A 25,739-nucleotide genomic window follows, 5' to 3' on the forward strand; every position below is an offset into this window, starting at 1 on the left:
CTTAAAGGTAAGGATTGCTGAGTGTTATGGTTTATCACTTTAATCTCATCATGGGAAATAAGTTGCTAGAAGGATCAAAGCTTAAATTGGCTTGAGATAATAAGAAAAAGGGCTGGGCCTGACTCAAGTGACAGATAATGGCCTTAGCAATTGTAAGAACAAATTCATTGCCAGAACCAAAGTATGAAATGCCTTCTTTTCATTTTCATTATTATTGTTGCTATTTTGTTATTAATAAGTAGTTGTACAAAGGCTTACAATTCTATAAATCAGGTTATGAGTACAGTGTTTTTGGTCAATGTCATCTCTCTTCATTCTCCCCTATTGAGACCTTTTCTCTTTAACAAAGATTTCCTATCAAATCTTTCTCAAAATAAGGCTTCTTAGGGGTGTTTGTGGCGGAGGGGGGGGGGGGAAGTAGCCAACAAATCAAAGAGAATGGATGCAAAAGTAGGGCATTGGGTGGTTGCTATCTACCTTACATTTTGTCTATAATTTAGAAGTCGGTTTCCTCTTGCCCATGACCTAAAGGTGTAAGTACATTTTACTATAGGAAGTTGACAGATTCTTTGTGAATGTATACAGTATTGTTATAGCTGATTACGAGCTTAAAGAAAGAAACTAAAGAAGACATCAAAAGATGAGAAGACATTCCATGCTCATGCCCTGGCAGAATAAATATCAGGAGAATGTCCATACTGTCAAAAGCAATTTATAGAATCAATACCCTTCAAAAATTCCAATAATGTTTCTCATGGGATTAACTAAGTCAATCCAAAATCTATATGGAGGCACTAAAGACCTTGGATAGGAAAAGCAGTTGTAAATAAAAAGAATAGCGCTGGAGGTATCACAATAGCAGCCTTCAAAAACACTTTAGTAACAAAAACACTTTAGTAGTGGTACAAAAACTATCCCAAAGATCAATGGAACAATATAGACGTTCTGGAATAAAACCATAGGGTTTCAGTCAACTAATATTTGGCTAAGAAAGCTGAAACACAATTGTCTAAAATACAAATATCAAGGAAGACAGTGTCCCCTACCTCCTATCATCAGGGGAGGTATACTTACTACATTTTTCCAAGGTCAAAGACACATAAGCTTTGTTTTTCTTTTGTGTGAATGCAGATAATGCAGATGGCCACAAGGGTGAAGTGTCAAAGATGGAACAGCACTACCCTCCTTCAGACTCTCTTCCCTTCCTATCTGCTTTGTGGTGGCAAACTGGAAAGGTTCCTGCCAGCCGCCCCAGGGTAAACTACCACTCCCAGCATCCCTAGCGCGGCCGCCGCTTCCTTTTCCGGTCCGCTGGCAGTGGAAACCGAAAGGGCCGAGCTCGGGACGCGGCGCCGAGCTTGATTCACCTTCACCCCTGCGGCGCGTCCGCCGAGCCTCAGGCGAATCCCGGCGAGCAGTAAACCATGAACGGGAGAGTGGATTATTTGGTCACGGAGGAAGAAATCAGTCTTACTAGAGGACCCTTAGGTAGGTGAGGGAATCAAGGAAGAGCGCGGAGCCCGATCGGGGAATTGCGGAGCGGACGTTTGCGCCGACCCGGCTTGGGAGCGGGCAAGGCCCCGGCCCGGCTCGGGGTTGGGGCGGGCCCGGCCTCGGCCCGGCGCTCTCCACGATCGCTCTCCGCCACGTAGGGACCGCGTTGGGGCGTCCGCGGTGTGCCAGACAGGTGGATATGACGGACACGCGTTCACAGTCCGGTAGCGCTACCCACACACGTCTTCAGAATTGGAGAGGTTTCCGAAAGGCCTGGCTGGCGGTTTGTTGGTTGGTTGTTTTTAAGAGCCAGCGTCCACCCGTCCTCCTGTTGGCTGCGGCAGCCCTCTTCTGAGAGGGATCGATTCGTGGGAACTGCAGCTAACACCGTGGACGCCGAGTGCCCAGCCCCGAGCCAGCGGTCTGCTGCAAGGGGCTCCTCCGCCCCCCTCTTTTCACTCGTGTGAAGTTCAACAGTGTGTAGTAGAGATCAGACTTTTTATGTTGTACAAGTTTCCAAGCCTGATACCACCCCAGAATTACCCAGGGTGGGGTTTTGTTGTTGTTGTTGTTATAGAAAGTAAATGCTGATTCCCAAGTTCCACCGGGAGGGATTCAGATTCAATAAGGATTTTATTATTTTTCTAAACACCCCACGTGATTTTGATACAGCCAGATCCTCACCTTTGCTGCAAGGCTTCCAGGATGAACCTCTTCACCCGACAAGGGCTCTTAACATTGCCGTACGTGCCTTCCTTGGGTTTTGTTGTTTTACTTTACAGCTGGTTAGTTTATCCATAAAGAGTTTTTAGTTGGGGGGGTGGGGGTTACACTACCTAAGGCCACATCTAACTTCTTACTAACTTAAAAAAAATATCTACTGGCTAATAACGGATGCAAGTCTTAGTTTCTCATCTGTAAAACTGGGATGGCTATGGAATATATTTCATAGTGTTGTAAGAATTAAATGAATTCATGTCTGCCCAATATTCAAAAATGGCTGGGCGCTGCTGGCTCCTGCCTGTAATCCTAGCTACTCATGAGGCGGAGATCTGAGAGTCGCAGGAAAGTCTGTGAGATTCTCATCTCCAATAAACTACTCAGAAAAAGCCAAAAGTGGCACTGTGGCTCGAAGTGGTAAGGAGCTATCTTTGAGCACAAAGAGGCTAAGGGACAGCTCCCAGGCCATGTTCATGTTCAAGCCCCGAGACTGGCAAGAAAGAAAAAAAAACAATTAGAATGTATGGTAAGCAGTATATGTTCTCTGTTGTTTTTTGTTTTCAAAACGTATTTTCAAATATCTTGATAAAAGATTTCAGTTCAGTCTATCAGTTAATGAGAACAGTGCATCTTGATTACTCTCCCCCTTCCCCATCTATCCCAACCCCATCCATCCTCTGAAGATACATTTTCCTACTATTGTTATTAATGGATGCATGGCTAGAATGACACTGTAGGTCCTGATAAATATTACATTCAAAGAGTCCTAATTTATCAATTACTGTGAGTTCATTGTCTCTGAAATCCTGTCAGTCCTTTCTGTTCCCTTTTATACCACCTAGAATATCCATCAGCTTTTTTCATCTGAAATTTTGCAGTAGCATAATCACCACTGAGAGATTCTGCCTGCCTGCCCAACCGCCCGCCCTCCTTCCTTCCTTCTTTCCCTTGATCCTTCCTTCCTTCCTTCCTTCCTTCCTTCCTTCCTTCCTTCCTTCCTTCCTTCCTTCCTTCCTTCCTTCCTTCCTTCCTTCCTACCTTCCTTCCTTCCTTCCTGTACTACGTTTTACATTCTGGGCTGTGCTTGCTAGACAAGTATTCTACTTGAATTATATCCCTTTTTTTGGATAGGGTCTTGAATTTTTGACTGTCAGGCTTAGACTGAGATATTCCTTCTTATACCTCCTGGTAGCTGGGATTACAGCAGTTTATTTACTTCTATGTAGTCCCACTTCTTTTTTTTTTTTTTGCCTGGGCTGCCCTCAAAATGCAGTCCTTCCAAGTAGCTGGCTTTATGGGCTTGAATTACCTTGTGCAACAGATTATTCTTTATAAATTATGGCTTTCAGAGCTGTACATACTATATATGTTCCTTCCTGTTGAAAAAAAAATTCCACAGGTCCTGGAGCTTAAAGTTCAATGCTTGGGCACAGTCCCGAAGTTTTTTCTTTGCTCAAGGGTAGCATTCTGTCAGATGGGCCACAGCTCCATTTCCGGCTTTTTACTGGTTAATTGGAGATAAGAGTCACTGACTTTCCTTTCTGGGGCTGCCTTTGAACCATGATCCTTAGAGCTCAGCTTCTTGAAGTAGCTAGGATTACAGGAGTGCCACTGGAACCTGGCTAGCCTTTTTTTTTTTTTTTTTTTTGTTTAACCTAAATATACTATTATCACATTGCCTCAGGTGATGTTCCTGGAGGATTGCTTTTTGCTTCACACTTAAGAAATTAACATTCTTTGACATAGTCTGAATCATTCGCTGATCCTTTGGCATTCCAGGTTCTTCTGACTATGACAGAGCAGAACCCTAATACTAGCTTTCTTGTTAGGTACTAAATACTTTTAGATTTACCCTAACATTGCTAAATCATTGTCTCATGTTCAGTTCATCCTTTACTAAAATTTCTGAGCCTCTTCATCTTGCAGACCTAAAGAAAGTTCCCAGTGTGTACGATGGAGTCATATAGCGCAAGCTTCAGCAGACTAAGTGAAAGTACTTATATCTAGCTAATATAATTTACCCCAATGTGGTTTAATTTCTGTATTGTAGGTGTATTTATACAAAACAAATGGATTTATTTACTGAATAGCTTCTTGAATTTTCCTAAGCATTTTCATGTCTTAGTCATGTCTGTCAGTCAGTGAATTTTCTAAGAGATTAGAGTCACAAGTTTAGGATTGAATTTGTATAAAACTAGTCATTTGAAGTTTGCTTGGTTCAGCTAACAAGAAAAGGTTTCAGATTGCTGCTTATTATTCCCAGAGCTGGTTTCCACAGGTGCTACCCTTCCAGCTTACATACATAATCTTATAGTCCCATAAGATTTCTTTCTACAGGAGAAATGTGAAAAGCCTCTAATTCTAAGTAAGCATTTCTTTTCTTTAACTTCCTATTCAGAGAAATGCTGGTTTAATCGTATAACTGCAAGAATGTGTGCATGCTAATATTTTTTCAGGGACAAGAATCTTGGATATTTAAAGGATTTAGACCCTGTTTGTAATTCATATGAACCCAGTTTGTCTGATAATGCTTGCTGAAAGGGAAAAACAAAATCACAGGAAAATTATGTCAGTGAAGTAAGTGTCTAAGGAGTCAAAAAGAAGCGTGGCATATAGCGTGGCATCTCTCCTGTGCCTGTTTCTCAATTGTGTAATGTGAGGCCTGCTTTGGATCACTTCAGAGATTTCTTCTACTTCAGCAGTTTCTTATTCTTTGACTTATATACATGTGTTACTTTAAATGATTCCTGCCATTTTGGACTAACTGGGGATCTGAAAAACTGTCAAAAGCAGCAGTCACAACTCCAAATGTCTTCAAGGATTGAGCATTTACCTTTTACCCTTTGAGAACCACTGTTTTTTCTTTCTATAGAGTTACTTGATTATAGTCTAAACTTCTCTTTCAGTTTTTCTTTATACAATTTTGATGTTTTTGGGGTTTTTTTGCTGGCCACCAGTGCCCAGCTGTGTATTGTATATTTATACTTTGTATTTTGTCTAGGCTGAACCGATGAATGAGTATATATTTATATCATTATATATACATATATCATTTATATTATATGTAATTTATTTTAAATACTTATGTTTTTATAAATGTATATTTGTACATTGCATTCCTCTGTATATACATATATGTGTATATATCCACATATGTGTACATATATACATACATGTATATACACATGAGCAACCTTGAGAGGTTCTTTAATCCACACTGTTAGATGGAGAAATTATCTGAGAAATGTTAAGGGCTTGCCCCAAATCATTAAGTTTCAAAGGATTTTATATCAGGTCTGTTGATTCTACTTCTTCCTACTACAGTATGCATGCCCAAGGAATTGACTGCTAACCTTTCCCCTGACTATTTTGTTATATCATGCCTTATTCCTGGAGGGATTTGAGGCATCTTAAATGACTAACATGAGCCACAATGGAAAGTTTTTAGATGCTGTTTATAGAGCTGAGGGCATATGAAGGTGAGAACCCCAAAATCAGAAAGCTTATTGAATCCAAGTACTTAAGTCTTTAGAGTCATGTGCTTTGGGTTTAATTCTGAGACTGTTGCTAACAGTTTTCCAATTGGTTGGCTTCTCCCTTTATCGTTAAGTAGATCTGAGACTAAAGTGCTCTATCTTTGCCCAGTTTTCTCTGGATATATGAAATCCAGCACTTAATGGAATTTACAGTATAATAAAGACGTGATAAGAAAAGTAAAATCTTGGTGTATTGGTGCAGATGGTAATGGGCTGTGTGGAACACCAATGTAGCCAAAGGGCTAAGGAAGTAGGAAAGGTAGAAAAGAGCATATAGAATATACTTTCAGTCATACAGAATAGTTGAAAGAATAGAGCTAAGGACCATCTCGTGGTCAATTTGAAAAAGGTTAGACTTAGAGAATTGACAGGTTTTAGGCTTTTGTCCAGGGTCAAGTCTTAGAAGGTCAAGTAATAGAAGTCTTAGAAAGTCAAGTAATAGAAGAAAACACTGGGTCTTGTGGTTTACAGATGAAATCCCAGCTACTCAGGGAGCAGAGGCAGGAAGATTAAGTGTTAGAGGCCAGCACAGACATGATTAGCAAGACCCTGTTTCAAAAACAAAATACAGTGCAAAGACCTGGAAGTGTGTCTAAAGGAGTACTTGGCTAGCATGCACTAGATCCTATGTATAATCCCCTTTACTGCAAGAAAAAAAGAAAAGAAAGAAAGCAACCATTCCTAGGACAATGAATAAATCAGTCTGACTGAAAGAAAAGTTTCATTTTGGAGATTCAAGAAAGAAAAAGTTGCTATGGGAATAGATTGAATTATATAGTCTTCAGTGTTAGTGTGAAAGCAACCTTTTGCTAAAGTTGCATCTTGATACATTCTTTCTATCTGTTAAGACTTAATTTGGAAGTAATTTCTTCTAAGAAGCCTTCTTTACTCAGGTTACATGTTCTCTTGTTTTTATTATCAATTTCATACACACTTTATAGATTGCTTCTTACAGCATTATCAAGCTAATAATGTTATCTTAACTCCTCTTTACAGCTAGTAGATGAAATCAGTAAATCAATATTATTTTCCAAAGAAGGAAACCCTCCCTCTGCACCCCCCCCCACCCCCACACCAGTCTTGAGCTTGAACTCAGGTCCAGGAATGCCATCCCTGAGCTTATTTTGCTTAAGGCTAGTGCTCTACCACTTGAGCTACATCTCCATTTCCGGCTTTTTTGATGGTTAATTGGAGCTAAGAGTCTCACAGACTTTATTGCCTGGGCTGGATTTGAACCAAGATCCTCTGATCTCAGACTTGTGGGTAGCTAGGATTATAGCCACCAGCACCCAGCCTTATTTAGTTTTTATTTTATTTTATCTTATTAAGACAATTAGATTGGCATAAAGTGTTATGATAGGTAGGAAACTAGTTATAAAAACATGAACAAGGAAGGAATGCTGGGAAACCCCATGAGAAGAGTGTATTTGGTTTGCTCATTTGGTTTCTAGAGATTGTGTCAAGGGTTAAGGTTTGTTTGAAATTTTCTTAAGAGTAACTAATGCAAAGCACCTAGGCATTATTTTGAGCAACTGGAAAAGCAAGCTGAAGCATACTAACTTAAAAACATTTTGTTAAGCCAGATGACTTAGGGAAAAAAGTGATCAATTATTATACTTTAGTAAAAGCAAAAATATTTATTGACGAGAAACTAAAACATTACATGTTAAAATGATTTTAAAGGTTAGTTCTGGACCAGCAAGTTAGTATAATTATTCTTTGTTTCCCACAAGAATTATATATTACTCTAAAAAAAGTATTTATTGAAGGATCTCCAACTTTACTTAGATGATAGAATTGTTGGTTTCCGAAGACTCAAAATTGAAGTGAAACTGCTTGAAATTCCTTTGGTATTTATTATTTGTCTCCACTGTGATTAGAAATTATAGATTTCTAATCATAGATTAGAGAAATGATTTCTGTTTTTAGCAATTTTACAATGCAATAGGAAGATGTGTTAATCAGCTTTCAGTCACTGTCATAAAATACCTGAGATAACTTAGGAGGAAAGTCTTGCATTGGCCATGATTTCAAAGGTTCAGTCCATGATCTCTTGCTTCTGGCCTTTGAGAGAGTGCTTCCTGTTCTGGTAAGGGGAGTACTTCCTGATAGGAGTGCATGGCAAAGAAAACTTCATCTCATGGTAGCTGGAGCTGGAAACAAAAGAGGGACAAGCCCCTTGAAAGGTCATGCCCCTGGAGTGACTTAATTAGGGTCTACCTCTCAGAAAGATTCTATAGTTTCCCAGTAATGCCACAGCTTGGCAACCAAGCCTTTAACATGTGGGTCTTTGGAGGACATTTGTCCAGACCATAGCAGAGGGTAATTAATATAGCTATGGGCTAAAATACCTTGAAGAATTAGCATAACCAAAGAACTGTGGAACTTCATAAAATGTCTTCTATCCTTTGTAGATTCAGATTCCAAGTGCCATCACAGATAAAAGACCAAGAAACTGTTAATGCCTTTAGCAAGTGTTTAGGAAATAAATTAGATATCATTCTCCCTTGCACAAAACTGTAGTAGATTCATGTTTCATATAGGCATGTTTACATATTTACTATCTGTTGGACAGGATGCACTAGAGTAGGAACTTGAAAAAGTTAACAATGAAAAAGATTCAGATTGTGTGATGAGGCAAAATTGAAAAGATTGAATCAGTTCATTGTGGATGATAAGGGAGCCACTGGAGGCAGAATCTATATCTGTATATGCATATATGACACATTAAATATTATATGTAAATATATAACATTTAAAACAAATCATATCTATTTAATGTCTGAACAATATCTTATTGAATATAGCTTATAGAAGAGTAGAGTAGATGTATATTCTGTTTCAGTGTTTGAAATATCTTTTTTTTTTTTTGCCAGTCCTGGGGCTTGAACTCAGGGACTGGACCCCTGAGCTTCTTTTGCTCATGGCTAGCACTCTACCACTTGAGCCACAGGCACTACTTCCAGCTTTTCTGTTTATATGGTACTGAGGAATTGAACCTAGGGCTTTATGCATGCGAGGCAAGCACTACCACTAAGCCACATTCCCAGCCCTGAAATACCTTTAAAAATATTTTCATTATACTTAAACATTTGTACAAAGGAGTTGCCTTTGTACAAGATGCAACAAAGCATCTTGATCACTGTCACCCCTTTCAACATTTTTACCCAGCCTGTCCCTTGTAGGATATGCATTGATTTTTTTTGCCATTTAATAAAGCAGTTTATGTATACAAGACATCTTGATCTGTGTCATCCCTTCAACATATTCACCCCTGCATCGACCCACCTCTTCCCTCATTAAAAAAAAATGTTGTGGTATATACAATGAATTCTTGACTGCATTTTCTCCTCTTCCACCGTTCATTCATCTGTCCCTCTCTCTTGGTCCTCCTCCCTCTTGCAAGTACCCGTTCTCTGGTACTTATTTTGTTGGGTTTTGACTTATTCTTTCTAAATAATTATACTATTTGAGCTCTCCACAGGGTCTATTATACTGCAGTAAGTTCATTTGTATACCACCCAGTGTGTTTACTTATATTTTGAAAGGCCATATGCTTCTTTATTCCCATCCAAAAGTTTACAGAGATGGAGATAAAGAGAAAACCTTGGGCCTGACACTTTGTTTTGTTATTGTTGTTACATCATCTTTCCAGAAGTTCCATTGAGATTTATTTTCTCTTTTTCTTGTTTATCAACTTGTATTTGTTACTGCCTTTCAGGATAGATAACAAGATCTTTTTTTTTCTTTCTCTCTCTCTCTCTTTCTTTCTTTCTTTCTCTTTAGTTTTCTTTTCTTTCTTTTTGGTGCTGGTGTTGGGAACTTGAACTCAGGGCCTGGGTGCAGTCCTTGAGCATTTGTGCTCTAAGGCTAGTGCTCTACCATTGACCCACTGCTCCACTTCCAGCTTTTTTGGTAGTTAATTGGAAATAAGAGTCTCATGAAATGTACTGCCTCGGCTGGCTTTGAATGGTGATCAGTGATCCTCAGATTTCAGCCTCCTAAACCCAAAGTATTACAAGAATGAGCCACCAGTGCTGGCTAAACAAGGTATTTTATCTAACAACTGAGAAGTTCTCCAGAGGATATGATCATTTTGAGTGAAAAAAAATGTCTAAATTTAACCTCCTGAGTTGTTCACTTTAATCTTTCATTTTTTAAAAATCCCATACATTTATTGAGTAACTACTATGCAGACAAGCTCTGTGCTGCTAGGCACAGAGAATTGGATTTCATTATACATTACAGTAAGCAACATAGCATGGTTTTTAAGGTCCAGGAAACCTAACTGTAAATCGAAACTCTGTCACATAATAGCTAATGTGGCTTTGAGCAAGTCATTTCACTTCAGTATAGTTTTCTAACCTGTAAAAAGGAAATATTAGAATCTACTCTATAAAGTTGTGTGTATTAAGTAATTTGACATTATTGATTTTTTTTTGGGGGGGGGTCAGTTGTGGGGCTTGAACTCTGGGCCTGGGCATGACATTATTAATTCTTTTTTTTTTTTTTTGGTCTGTCGTGGGGCCCAAACTCGGCCTGGGCGCTGTCCCTCAGCTCTTCAGCTCAAGGCTAGTGCTCGACTGACATTATTAATTCTTTACCACACAGCTTGAAGCCTTTTAACAAGACAAACTCATTTAGTTCGTGTATAGTGCTCAAATGGTGACTGTCATCATCATCATCAATTATCATCATCATCATCATCATCATTCTCAGTAGTAGCAGTAGCAGCAATAATAGTAGTAGTAGTAGTAGTAGTGTGTTGGTCCTGGGGCTTGAACTCAGAGCCTGGGTGCACAATACTGTGCACAATATTGTGTTGGTCCTGGGGCTTGAACTCAGAGCCTGGGTGCTATCCCTAAGTTTCTTTTTGCTCAAGGCTAAGGCTAGCACTCTGCCATTTGAGCTACAGTACTACTTCTGGCTTTTTGCTAGTTAACTGGAGATAAGAATCTAATGGACTTTCTTGCCTGGGCTGACTTCCATCCATAATCCTGAGATCTCAGCCTCCTGAGTAGTTAGGATTACACTGGTGTCTGGTAGTGATTGTCATTATTGTTACTGTATTGGGAATAGATTTTAGTTAGAATAGAATCCAGGAGGGCTGGGAAGGTGGCTCAGTGGTAGAGCGCTTGCCTTGCATGCCAGAGGCCCTGGGTTCGATTCCTCAGCACCACATAAGCAGAAAGAAAAAAGCCAGAAGTGGTGTTGGGGCTCAAGTGGTAGAGCGCTAGCCTTGAGCTGAAGAGCTGAAGAGCTGAGGGACAGCTCGCAGGCCCAAAGTTCAGGCCCACGACCGGACCCAAAGAAAAAAAGAATAGAATCCAGGAAAAGGAGGAGTAATGTGTTACAAGAATTCTGGGATTATTGGCCTCCCTTGTTTTCCCCTATGTCTCTTTTGTGCCTAGTCAGATTATGAAAAAAGCCTATTAGAGGCTCACCAGGGACATTTTTAACCTTGTTAACTTTCCACAGAACTAGAATTCTAAAAATCACTATCTTATGCATTATTTCTAGTGCTATGAAGAACAGTTGACAACAGTTGAACTCTATATATGCTAGGTTGTCTATTGGCGTAGTATATAAGGAAAGAAATGCCAACATTATTATTTACTATTGCTTTTGTTATTGTTGTTGTAGTTGTTGTTATTATTATTACTGTTGTGCAAGTCCTGGGGCTTGATCATAGGACCTGGGTGCTGTCCCTTAGCTTCTTTTGCTGAGCTGGCTTTGAAATAGAAACCTCAGATTTCAGCCTCCTGAGTAGCTAGGATTATAGATGTGAGCCACTGGATCCTGGCCAAGCCAATTATTTTGTCTTCCAGGAATTGATATTACAGTACGGTTCAATGATAAGTAATTTTAGTGAAATATGTTTCCAGACATCCAGCATCCTGGAGATATGACATAGCTATGTGTGTGAGAGAGAAGGATATTAGAGTGAAAGCAAGGAGTTAGCAATTGTTACATTGTTTCCATACAAATAGAGATGTCCAAAATTGACTAAAAAAGAGATGATGGAGATTTCGAACTTTAACTTCATCATCATCTTCATCAGCTTTTTTCCACTTATGTTTCCCCAACACCCAATCATATTAACATTCTTTTTTTTTTTGCCAATCCTGGGGGTTGAACTTGGCTTAGGCGCTGTCCTTGACCTTTTGCTCAAGGCTAGCACTCTACCCCTTGGGCCCCTGCGCTACCTCTGGCTTTTTCTGTGTATGTGATACTGAGGAATCAAACCCAGGGCTTTATGCATGCGAGGCAAGCAATCTATGACAAAGCCACATTCCCAGCCCATATTAACATTTTTTTCTTAAAAACATGTTTAGAATTTTATAAAACAACACTTTATCCTATTTGTATAAAAGTAGATAAGATTCTCCATAAGGAGAGTATCATAACTGAATTAGACTTTGTTGCTGTGAGAAATACTTGAGAGGAAATTTAAAGGAGGAAATATATTTGGACTCCATGGTCAGGTGGTTTTGCTGTTTCTGGGTCTGTGTGTGGTGCATACCATGGCAGATGGGTGTGGTAGAGCAGGGCTGCTCTACTCTTGGCAGCCAGTAAGCAGAAAGACAGGAAGAGACTAGAGACAATAGAGATTCTTTAAAGGCATGCTTCCAGCAACTTCCATACTCCAATTAGCCCCTGTCCTTTACAGTTTCCATCACCTCCCACTAGTCCACTCAGTTATGAATCCATTAGTGGGTTAATCTCATTGATTATGTTAGAACCTCCATGAGCCAGTCACCTCCACCATGTATTTTAACACATGAGCCTTTGAGGTGGACCTGTCATCTCCAAACAATTACAATACCAGAGTTTTTGTTTTGTTTTTTAGGGGGTGCGCTAGGCCTGGAGCTTGAACTCAGGTGTTGTCCCTGAACTTTTATTTTTGCTCAAGGCTGGCATTCTTGAGCCACAGCTCTACTTGTGGCTTCCTGGTGCTTCATTGAAGATATGAGTTTCACCATCTTTCCTGCCAGGACTGGCTCTGAACCGCAGTCCTCAGATCTCAGACTCCTGAGTAGCTAAGATGTGAACCACCAGTTGCCTGACAAGTTTTTATTTTTTGGTACATCAATTCATTAGAAAACTGGTTTGGTGCCACATACCCATAATCCCATGCAGAGGCAGGAGAATTGTAAAATGGGATGAGCACATGTGTTCACGCTGAATGCTTTTAGAATCGAAAGGTGACACTAGGGTAGCATGTGTATATAGTTGACTATCAGAAAACCCAAGATACTTGATTAGGAAACATTTTTTCCTAGGACACAGCTGATAATTAATTTTTATTTATTTTTGTCATTTGTGGGGATTCAGCTAAAGGCCTAGGTGTGCTGTTCCTGAGTCTTTTGTTCACTGGTGCTCTGCCACTTTGATCCATAGCTCTGCTTCTGGTTTTTGAATGGCTAATTGGAACTGAGTCTCACAGGGACTTTTCTGCCCAGGCTGATTTCTAATCTCAGTCCTCAGATCTCAGCCTCCTGAGTAACTAGGATTACAGATGTCAGTAACTGGTGCTTGGCTCATGGAGACAGTACTTTTTTTTTTCACAGCTGATAATTAATACTGGATAGCCTTTCTGCCTCTGATTGCTTCCAGCTGGCATCTGTTCTTCTTGGTTGCTACTTGTGCTGGATGCTTGTTGAAGATTTTAATCATCACCTTGACCAGAAACTACTCCTGAAGGGGATTGTTAAGTCATAAGTTACAGACTTAATTTCAGTAATTTTTCTATTTATAATATAGTCTTTTCCTACTTATAGATTGGTGAACTTTTTAGTATTTTCACTTTTATAATGTATATTTATTCATTCTTTCTCCATCAGTCTCTAGTTTGGGGATAGAGCAGTCACTAGTTTGTTGACAGCTACACTGAGTGTCTTACCTTCAATATAGTAATTACTGTGTATTTTCAGGTGCTTGTTGTTTATTCTTGTGATCCTAGCTACTGAGGAGGCTGAGATACAGAGGCTTTCCTGGGCAGAAAAATCCAAGAAACTTCATCTACAAAATAACCAGCAAAAATTGTGCTGGAGGCATAGCTCAAGTGGTAGAATGCCCATTGAACAAGCAAGATCCTGAGTTCAAACCCCAGTACTATCCCCCTCAGAGAAAGAGAAAAGGGGGAAGGGGGAGAAGAGAAAGGAGAGAGAAGAGAGAATTTTCTTTAAGTTTTATGTTATTGGTGCCTAACAAGTACCCTTTGAGGCAAAAGGACAAAATTTGTAATCCTTGTATTTACAGAAAGCAAGCTGAGGATCGGTGATAAACTGACTTGTTTCAGTGCACATGTCCAGAATGTGATGTATTTGAACTTGGAAACAGTTCTTCAACTTTGATTATCTTCTGCAATATCTAAAGAGGACAGGGAAAGAATAAACTTGCTGTGGTTAAAATTACCCAATTTAGCTTTGTCTTCTCAGAACATATTTCCTGACACATAGTAAATAATCAATTTTTATTGAACAAATGAAATGGAGATTGTATTGGTATGTGTAGGTCCTGGGTTTTATTGTATTTTATTTTTTATTCCCTTCTGTTCTATTTATTTTATTTTATTTCACAACTGAGCTATATTTCCAACTTCAGGATTGCCTGGGCAGAAAAGTCCAAGAAACTTCATCTCCAAAATAACCAGCAAAAAATTGTGCTGGAGGCATAGCTCAGGTGTTAGAATGCCAGCTGAACAAGCAAGAACCTGAGTTCAAACCCCAGTACTATCCCCCTCAGAGAAAAAGAAATGGCGGGGGGGGGGGGGTGGGGGTAGGGGGATTCGGGGACGGGGAGGAGAGGTATCATAATATTGCTACTCAGTGTTGTGGTAAATAATTTATTTTGGTGACTTTCATGGCTGTCATGACTTTTTATTTTTAAATAGTTTTTATTGAGATTAAGTGATTACATAAATTTGACAAATTTCACAGTATCGTGAGATAGTGATACTTAGTTAAAGTCACAAACACATTTTAACCTTCACAAGGGAAATTGTCATTATCTTGGTCTATGATGTTTGTGAATTCTATGAGCTTTGACAATACAACTATTTCTTCCACATCGGATCTGTGGTGACTCTTATTTAGGTGTGGAGTTATAGATGAGCTCAGTTCTGTAAATGTGGCTGGGAAGGGCTTTCAGTAATCCAGGAGTTCTCATTTTAAGTGCTTTGGTTTAGTTACAACAGAAGTAACAATGGACTATATTGTACCTACATAATGATTTTAGGAGGTGAGTAATGAACTGCAATTTATTTGTAAGAAATCTCAGTAAGATTTATTCACCTTTCTCTCTCTCTTTTTAAAGATACTGTCCTGCAGCTTTAAATAGACTTAGCAAAGTTTTTTGTTCTCTTTCCCCCTTGCTAACTATTGTACTGCATCTGTATTTGTCTGCTTAACACTTGCAACCTGTTCCCAAGATCCGTAGAGGCAGTGGCCATGAGAGACTTCAACCCAACCATAGTAAGGATGTTAGAAAAATTTACTTTAAATCTTTGTTCCAGCATTAGGAGAGGGTTCCTCAAAAACCTGCCATACCTCCCCCACGGTATAACCCCTGCTCTCATTGTATTTGATGTTGGTATAATTTGTGGAGGGGAAGGGAAAAACAAATTGTTTAAATAGGGATACAGGTGGACCCATTGCAACAATGAGATGTACAAGTCATTATGTCGTAATACGAACTTTACAACTTTGCCGAGGTGGGGAGTGGGGGACGATGGGGGTGGGAGATGGGAAGGGATGGGAAGGGGAAACAAAGGAGGAGACAACAATGCTTGATAAGAAATGTACTCATTATCTTGCCCATGGAATTGTAACCCCTCTGTACGGTATTTTCACAATAAACAAAAACTGCCAGTTTTTAAGTCATTATAAAATATTCCATAATCTGGATCCCTTTGTCATTTTACCTTGTCTCAAATTCCTAGCCCTTCCCCAGTATCTTCAGTATTCTGATACAAATTAAGGTTATTCTGAGAAAATGGTCTAGGAACATACAGACTTTCTCTGACTGCAGAGACTACACATACAAGGTAAGCTAATTAAATGGTAGTTTTTCTGCTGATTCTTTATGGTTTTCATTTCATGACATTGATTTTCTAGTGCTGTGTTCAGTAGTCTGAGCTTTAGGTGTAAACTTCATCCAAACAATAGGAAGTACTTTTTAGAAAGTCCACATATGGCCGGGCGCCCTGGCTCACGCCTGTAATCCTAGCTACTCAGGGGTTGAGATCTGAGGATTGCGGTTCAAAGCCAGCACAGGCAGGAAAGTCCTCGTGACTCTTATCTCCAATAAACCACTCAGAAAACAGGAAGTGGTGCTGTGGCTCAAGTGGTAGAGCTCTCGCCTTGAGCTGAAGAGCTGAGGGACAGCGCCCAGGCCCAGAGTTCAAGCCCCACTACTGACAAAAAAAAAAAGTCCACATATGTCTCTTAGGGAATTAATTTTGTGTTGAGACCAGTAGTAGACTGGTCATAATAGTGACTCGGATTCCATCTAATTATACTGATAAATTTTCATCTTTCAGTTGGTCCCTAATTGTCTTCCTTTTCAGTGTGGTCCCGAATTATAGCAGTAGCTAACAAAACAAGGCTGCACAAAATTCCCTCCTCCTCCTCCTCCTCTTTCTTTCTTTCTTTCTTTCTTTCTTCCTTCCTTTCTTCCTTTTCTTCTTTCTTCTTCTTCTTCTTCCTCCTCCTCCTCCTCCTCCTTCTTGTATAGGTAACCAAACAAACCTTCATGACAGCAGTTTCTGTTAAGTGAGATCCTTTTCTTTTTACAACTTAGTAGTTGAATCATGGAAATAACACTTTGGTAAAGTTAGCTAACTAGCTTTTGGCTTTCTGTACTTGTTTTATTGCATTTTATTGTGATAAGAACACATGGATCTTTTCTATTAACAGATTTTGAAGTGTACAATATAGTGTTTTATCTCTGGGCATAGTGTGGTACAGCAGATCTAGAACTTTTTTCCACAACTCAAAATTTACACACAACTAAAATAGACTCATAGAAACAAAGTACAGGATGGTGGATACCAGGGACTGGGGTGGAAGGGGATGGCAAGTTGCTAGTGAGTAGTTACTTTCTTCTAGAGTGAGTAAAACTTGGCCATTATATGTGGTTGTTTGTACTTGAAGTTGAAGAAGAAGAATAAAATGGGTAATCTAGTGCTACCCTGAAGCAGGGGGTTTCTTGCCAAAACTAGTGCCCAAGGCCACTTTTTCTAATTTATCTGCAACTCTACTATACACAAACCCTCCAGAATCTTTGAAGAAGAAAAGTATGGAGGTGAAGGTATTTGGTTAGGAAACCTTCCCCATTGAATTAGAAATAGTGCATTTGCTCGTTGGTTAAAAGCACATCTACAGCTGGGCACAGTGGCTTATGTCTGTAATTCTAACTACTCAAGAGGGTGAGATTTGAGGATCGTGGTTCAAAGCTAGTCTGGGCAGGAAAGTCTGTGAGACCCCTACTTCTAATTAAGCACCAAAAAAGCCTGAAGTGGAGCTGTGGCACAAGTGGTAGAGTACTAGCCTTGAGCAAAAAATCCTAGGCCCTGACTTCAAGCCCCAGGACTTGCACACATGCAGGCATGTACACCTGTTGTGTGCATACATACATATTTAAAATAAATAACTACATACACAATAAAAATAAATAACTACACAGCTTCTTCTGAGCAAAGCTGACCTTATTACATTAGTACCAGAAATAGCCATAATTGAGTTCTCTGAATGCCATCAACAGCATTAAAATCAAATGTGATGAGAAGTTCTTTCATCTTACAAGAATCACCACTAGTAGAGCGCTCGCCTTGAGCTGAAGAGCTGAGGGACAGCGCCCAGGCCCAGAGTTCAAGCCCCACGACCGACAAAAAAAAAAAAAAAAGAATCACCACTATTCTTTAAGTTGTGTATAGATCTTTATATGCTCAACATGCCATCTTCATCACTGTTTTTATATTGTTACCACCTGATTTAAGTGGGAATGGCCTTTATTGGTGTTATTACTTATTGACCTTGCTCATAAGTGTTCACTAGCTACCTCACAGTCCAGCTTGCCAGCCTCTTCCCCCATTCCCCAAGTGGGCTTTTTCTCTTTCTTCCTTCTCTTCTTCTCTAATGCTTTTCTTTCTTCTTCACCCCATCTCCTTCACTTTTCCATGATTTTCTCAGGGCTGGGCTTCAACATCGTCGGTGGGACAGATCAGCAGTATGTCTCCAATGACAGTGGCATCTACGTCAGCCGAATCAAAGAGAATGGGGCTGCAGCCCAGGATGGGCGGCTCCAGGAGGGTGATAAGATCCTCTCGGTGAGAACTGGCTTCGGCCTCCTTTGTTGTACTTTCCTAGACTTTCCCCTGAGAAGATTCCTGCTTGCCAGTTTGGAGCTAGAAATGCCTAGATTGTATTTTTGAATGGGAGGACCCTTGATCAGTCTTCTAGCCTTGCTATTGGGTTTGGAGGAAAATATACTCATTTGATAGATAAAACAAATCAAACCCAGAATGTGGAGTTATTTGCCCAGGGTAAAAACAGCAATGACAAAAACAAACAGGGAGAGGTGAGGTATTGGTTTGGGGAAAGGGATCTATTTTAAACTTAGAATTTCCATCCTCCTTTGTTACTTCCCTTTTGTTGATTAGAACACTAATTGGTGTCTTTTTCTTGGGGAGTAACAGCCCTTATAAAAGGATTTAGCTTCAAAGGAGATTAAAATGAAATGTCCTCTTCAGATGTAGAGCCCTTTCTTACTCATTAATTAAGATGAAAAAATAGAATGCAGTTTGACTTGGTATCTGTCAACTGTGCTTTCATTTTGTCTTCTAATGTCTCACTATCAAGTAATCAGAAATTTTAATATTTTCTGGAATTTCCTAAGGGGAAAAAATCTTTTAGACACTAGCATAGGACCCAATACAAGTTTCCCAAATGAACAAATTTGCAAATTCTAACAAACCTGGAAAAGTTTATGAATAAATATGGGTATACAGACCCCTAGCTTTAAATAAATTAGAATAAGCCTAAAATAAACAAGAATTCAGGCAAAATAAAGAATTTTTAAAGTATTGGGCTGGGAAGGTGGCTCAGTGGTAGAGCGCTTGCCTTGCATGCCTGATGCCCTGGGTTCAATTCCTCAGCACCACATAAGCAAAAGGAAAAAAGCTGGAAGTGGCACTGTGGCTCAGGTGGTAGACCACTAGCCTTGAGCTGAAGAGTTGAGGGACAGTGCCTAGGCCCAGAGTTAAGGCCCCCACGACTGGACCAAAAAAAAAAAAGAATTTTTAAAGTATTAAAATGTATGCTATAAATTTGACCCTATTTTTTATTTCCGTTTCTATGATTGACTTCCTTTATCACAATAGTACTATCAGTTATGGGGATTTGAGTAGGTTAAATCAATTCTATGGATTTTTAAAAAAACTTACCTTTAAAGATAGCTAGCTTATTATTTGTGTGAAGACAGTACAAATGATTGGTATAAAGAATGAAGAAGTGCTAAGGGATGATTAATACCTAAAACATTCCTGGAAATTAGAGCTGGCTTCAAAGGGCTAGACTTTATTTAAGTCAATCTAGAATAGAGATTCTCATGGCAGAAGCTCCTACTTTCTTTCCAAATGGTCCAAAAATGAATTGAAGAGGGCAGTAGTGATAAATTAGGGAAAGACTGAAGGAAATTAATGAGTTAAATATAAACTGAAAGTCTTGATTAAGAGCATCTTATATTTGTTTTTAGTCCATAGGATAAATCTGTCCCTTTAAAGATTTTATTAACATTTTGTTTAGAATTTTCCCTTTTAAATCGTATTTCTTGCAATTAAGTTGATTAGTGATTAAATTTCAATGTATGTATATACAACAGAATCTCCCTGTCATCTAAGTGTTAGCTAAGATGGACACAAGCAGTATGTGAAGGCACAGCAATATGATTTTCAAAGTCTCTTCAAGAAGACACATCTAGCCAGGCATAGTGGCACACTCCTGTAATCCTAGCACTTCCAGGGGCTGGAGTCAAGGAAGATTTCAAGTTCAAGTCTAACTTGGGCAAAATAGTTCAAGCCTGAGCTACATATAACAAAACAAAACAAAGCATTTTGCTCCCCAGAAAATCAGCACATGTAGCTCTTAGGGCTAGGTAAATTAAGAATCCTAAGAGTATGTCCAAACTGAACATACATGCATACACATATACATAAAAATATATAATATAATGAGTAGTATTTTTAGTCTATCGCACTATTTTTGTCTTGTTTCAGCAATTAATCTGTGAGATGAGAACAATCAAAAAGAAATTGAGTTTAGAAGGTCATTATTTTCCCCTATACTTCCAGGCAAAAGGTTTTTTTACATATAAACCGGTCTGTCAGTAAGTAGTATTATAAGGAAACATTGAGAATGGGTAAGAATAAAGACAGGGCATGTAGTTATACAAATCACAGTCTCTCTAAACCTTGGTTGTTGCTAACTGCAACTGAGGCCAAAGAAAATTAGGAAATGCAGAGATAGGTAAGATAAGGAAATCAGCAGGCACCAGGGATCCCAGGGGCACGTGGGGTCCAAGTTCCCATAAGCAAGCATATTTATTTGAGATCACACAAAGAAGGTTACATGGATACATGCAAAAAGTAAAGCATTTATATTAATATTACAATCAGAACCAAAACAGAGTGTGTGAGAGACACTGGTTCCCTTATTCTTTTGAGACTGGAGGCTGCAGCCCAGAGAAAGTCCAGACATGAAGTCTACTCTATCTAGCCCCAAGGTTAAGTTGTCAAGGTCTCCAGCATACAAGGCTTTCCAACACTAAGGAAGGGGGGCAGCATTCCAAGTCTCTTAACCCTCTCCAGACCTGTCTGTTTTAACCCTTCCATGGCCAGCTCTCAGCATTGCTTTTCCAGGTTTCACAGCACAGCTTCAGAGTTCTCTACACCTGAAGCCTAGGCTCTGGGTAAATAAAAACTTGAACAGCATAGGCTTAATATCTTAATATGTTTCTGTTCAAGTCACCTAAATAAAAGACTTGTGAAAGAAGAGAAGGGGAAATGGCAGGGGAGGAAAAAGCAGAAATAGAAGATAGGTAAGGGGGACTAAGGACGACGAACAAGATGGAGAATATACAGGAAGAAAGGATAGCATAACCTCCCCATAGTGTCTAGGCCTGCATTCCTCTGAGTCTGATTTCTCTTTTTAATGATTTGCTTTGGAATTACTCGTTCTGAATTCCTTTCCTTAACCAATGTGATGCAACAGTTTCTGTTGTCTCACTCATGACCACCTCTTCCTTCTCTAAAGTGAACCATTAAATATTACCATCCAATTAGCTTATATCATCCTTTTAAATGTACTAAAATATTAATTTATTATTGGCTATGATGTCTTTATAAAATCTTGCTAAATTATTGGCCCATTCCTATTCTTACTGAATTTTCCTATCACATATTGATCATTTTTTCCATGTTATAAAATACACTCCAATTTTTTTTGGCAACTTTTGCTAGATAATCAAAATGTTTCTCTTTAGCACACATTAATTTAGATACCTAATAGAAATATTGTTAATGATGTGTAAATTCCTTATGAATTGTTAGACTTGATTTAATATTTCTATTATATTGGGTGAGGAACCTTTTTCCTACCAACGGTCATTTGAATATAACATCATATGGCCCACATAAAATTATCAATATAGGTACACAGCTGGGGGTTACTGTGGAGAAGCACACAAGAAGCAAATCCCTGATTTCAGGGATCTTACACAATGCACAAGCTGGAGGTTCTACACTCCTGTGTCTCAAATATTGTTTACATACCTTGATTTCAAGTTCTAAAGTAAAAATTCCCCCCCAAGTTTAATTTTTGTGATCACAGTATATGATTTACCCTAAGAAAAAAAGAAAAATAATTGAATTAATATAACATGCTTAAGATCCTGTTGCATCTGAGATACAATTAGATAGTAGTAATGGAAGAATGGACCTGAAGTTAAGATGAGGGATGTGAATTCCTCCCCCATTGTTCATATTGTGTGCATATATTGATAGAAGATAGTTTGATGCAGAATAGGTTGGTTACCTTAGAAGGTGGAGGCATTTTTCTCATTTTTCTTGTATGCCTACCTAAAGAAAAGGATGTAGATAATCAATAGTAGTCCTTACTGAAGTCAGAGTGATACAACTTGTTATTCTACTCTTCAGGTGAATTTTCCATTTTTACTGATCCCTTATAAAACAAAGTGGCATAGATTGGGCCATTTCCTTAGAAGGTTTAATTTTTTTTTTTTTTACTGGCTTGTATTATGTAAGGGAAGGATTCCACTGTTACATCTCCATACATGTTCACACTTCATTCCAATCAATTTCAACCCTTTATCATTCTCTCCTCCCCCTAAAAATAGCACCCCCAACAGAAAGTACAATTCTTAACTGGGTGAATAAAAGAGATTTAGTCATTCACATAAGTCAACTGTTGTAGTTGATGTCCTTCTGTAGCACTCCAGATGCTATGCAGTTACAAGAAATCAAGGAAAAATTTAGCAGAAACTCCTATTTATCCTACTGCAGTGACACTGAAATACCCATTGGTGTACTTTAAACAATGGTGGAAGGATCTTCAGCATCATAGCCTTTAGTTAGCACAGAGTAAACATCTGATTTAGTTGTTCAGTGAACTCATTCTACTCTCGCACACTGACTTTTTTGGTTGGCCTTGATGAAGTGGCTTTAAATAATCTATTTTTTATTCCTTTGATTTTTGTGAAAAAAAGACCAAAAGGTATGGCTCATAAGGATTTTTTTTTAAATATATATTTCCAGAGTATACTCTGAGATCAGTGCCCCTTAAGTTGGATCCACTATTTCTCTATGATTCTGTATCTACATTTAATATTATTTAGTACTCATAGCTTCTGTTCCAAATTATCCTGAGGTAATTACAATCTTAACAGAGAAAAGTAATTTTAACTTAGCTTATTTTCTAAGACAGGAAAAGGAAACACAGCTAACAACCAGAGTTAAAAGTAAAAAGATTTGTTTCCCTGATTTTTTTTTTTTTGGGTCGGTCGTAAGGCCTGAACTCTGGGCCTGGGTGCTGTGCCTCAGCTCTGCAGCTCAAGGCTAGTGCTCTACCATTTGAGCCACAGCGCCACTTCCAGCTTTTTCTTTTTATGTGGTGCTGAGGAATTGAACCCAGGGCCTCATACATGCAAGGCAAGTGCTCTACCACTGAGCCACCTTCCCAGCCCTGCCTGATTCTTGAACACTGAGAGTCAGCAAATGTTTCTGCACATTGTAAACCTGCCATATCTCAGGTTAAATAAAAACATGCTGTAAACTAATGAAGCTGAAGTAGCAAGTTAACATTTTTTTTTTTTTTGGTCAGTTGTGGAGCTCGAACTCTGGGCCTGGGCATTGTCCTTCAGCTCTTCAACTCAAGGCTAGCACTCTACCATGTGAGCCACAGTGCCACTTCCAGTTTTCTGGTGGTTTATTGAAGATAAGAGTCTCACGGACTTTGCTGCCTGGGCTGGCTCTGAATTGCAATCCTCAGATCTCAGCCTCCTGAGTAGCTAGGATTACAGGCATGAGCCACCAGCACCCGGCTAGGTAGCAACTTAACATTTCTAAAGATGACTTAGCTGAGAGTAGCTCTTACTACTAAAATGAGATCTAAGTACAGCAGTCTTGTCGTAACCTGGGAAACTCATTAGACTCTCATACCTACTGAATAATCATTGATTTCTAATTACACTATTGTTTCCCTGGTGAGCCTGTATAAAATCAAGTTTGAGAACCACTGTTGTCTGGAAATATTTTTCAGGCTTTTAAAATTATGACCCACAATAGGAAGCTGATGTTTCCTTTGCCTAAGGTAAACATTAAATAGAAATATATGTATTTCATTAAATAGGGATTATGTGTGTATAAGTATACATACATATGAAATTAAAAGTTTTAACGAAATGGCTTTTCTGCATTTGAGGTATTCTCCTATTTTGTGTCCCCCCCCACTAATTTCACTAGATTGACTTCCCAATCTATTCTAATGGGTCAGCAGACTTGTATTTGAAAAGTTACTGCTTCAGTAAATGGAAAATTACTAATGCAGTCTGTAAATAGCAGGAATATGTATTAAATAGGGTAGGTAGTCTGGGAGTGAAAGCCAGTTAGAACATTGAGGCAGTTTAGAACTAGCTCAGTTTGAAAATCACCTGGAGGTTGAGAACTACCATATAGATTAATATGGATGGTGATTCTGCAGATTCCACAGATTTAAAGGATAAAATTTACAACATTGGTAGTCGGTCAGCTGAAATCTATAAAATGCTTAGAGGAGACAAATATTGGAAAGCAAATTCAACTTTGGGGAAGGAAAACTGACATCAAGGGAGAAAGAAAGTCATAATCATTATTTGTTTTATGGGACTGGCTTACCTTGGGCAAAGGAGGAGAAACGTGCCCTTTGCATTTTTGTATATTGGATTTTAACAGTAATAATTAGAAAAATCCTCTTACATTAGAATCCATTTGGCTTAACTGGTGGTAGAGGATGTAAAAGGCCTTAACTGACCCATGCCCTTCGTAGAACCTTCTTTTGCTCAATAACAATAGTGTCTTTTTTCCTTGTTAACAAGAGGCTCAGATGAAATCCAGATCACAGTCATTGGCAGTAAAGCTGCTTCTCTGTCTAGGCAGCTTATAGGCCGTACTATAGAGCGCTTCAGCTCCATAGTACTGACTGTTAGACTTTTTATAGTTACAACTTTTGCAGGGTACGCTTCTGAGTTTGTAACCAAGAAACATGTGACATTTCTTATGCTCAAATGTTAGGTAAAGTGTACTTCAGGTAAGGGTTATAATGATATAATGTATGTTATTATAGTAGACTATAAAATGATATAAAGCAGGGTTCAATTTGAGCTTTAAGAGCATTACATAGTATGGAGATTCAAAGAAGTAAATCCATTACATCTAATGAAGTTATCTAGAAAGGGAGATTCAAAGAAGTAAATCCATTACATCGAATGAAGTTATCTAGAAAGAACTTGATTGAAGTGGCACTTATTTAAATTGCCTTTTTTTTGTTTTAATGCTACTTCAATATATACAAATGAATAAAAACACTAATTTGTAAACAGCTTGTGATTTTTTTTCAGTCCCAAAACTTTTTAAATGGGTAATGTTAAAGGCCAAGTGTGTTGATTAACTTCTGTAATCCCAGCTACTCAGAAGGCAGAGATCAAGAGGACCGTGATTTGTAGCAAGTCCAAGAAAAGAATTATTGAGACCCCCCATGTCATCCAATAAACCAGGTGTGGTGGGATATGTCTGTATTTCCAACTGTACAGGAGGAGGTTAGCAAGGCCAACCCCAGACAAAAATCACACACACACACACACACACACACACACACACACACACACACACACACACACACACACACACACACACGTAAAACTAGAAAGGGCTGGTGAGGATGGGGTGGGGATTCAAATAGTAGAATCCCTTTCTAGCAAGCTTAAAGCTGAGTTCAAACCTCATGAATGCAAAACAAATGCAACACTAAATAAAAACCAAATTGCAAAATCACAAAATTTAATTTACAACATGAATGTGATAGTAATATGTTTCTGAAGTAAAATCCTTGCTTACAGTGTAAATTCATATAGATTAATGCTTTAAAGAGCTAGGCTGCTAAAGTTTGAATCCTGGCTTTGTTCCTTCCATTCAGTGTGGACAAATGACATAGTTTTTCTGTTTTTATTACTTATAACATGTGAGGTACTATCTTACCAGAACTATTGTGAAGACTAAATGAATTAGTATATGTAGAATGAATAGGAAGCTCCAGACAAGATAATAAATGTTAAATAATTGCTGGAATTATTACTAACTAATGTAGCAAATATTATTTTAAGGTCAGTATTCCTACCACAAATAACATAGAATATCTCACTTAACATTCATATTAC

The 25,739-nt window shown here is 38.7% G+C and overlaps 1 protein-coding gene across 1 annotated transcript in view; it reads left to right on the plus strand.

Moving 5' to 3' along the window:
* The first annotated feature begins 1,319 nt into the window (after positions 1–1,319).
* Positions 1,320–25,739, plus strand: part of LOC122118681 (synaptojanin 2 binding protein) — a 34,378-nt gene continuing 9,958 nt past the window's right edge. The window contains exons 1-2 of the mRNA XM_042692562.1: positions 1,320–1,488; positions 17,945–18,081. Coding sequence (XP_042548496.1) covers positions 1,425–1,488; positions 17,945–18,081 — 201 coding nt within the window. The 5' untranslated portion in view covers positions 1,320–1,424. The remainder of the gene's footprint in view (positions 1,489–17,944; positions 18,082–25,739) is intronic.

Source organism: Dipodomys spectabilis, unplaced genomic scaffold, assembly GCF_019054845.1.
Source record: "Dipodomys spectabilis isolate Male_0828 unplaced genomic scaffold, ASM1905484v1 ptg000157l, whole genome shotgun sequence".
NCBI classification, from domain to species: domain Eukaryota; kingdom Metazoa; phylum Chordata; class Mammalia; order Rodentia; family Heteromyidae; genus Dipodomys; species Dipodomys spectabilis.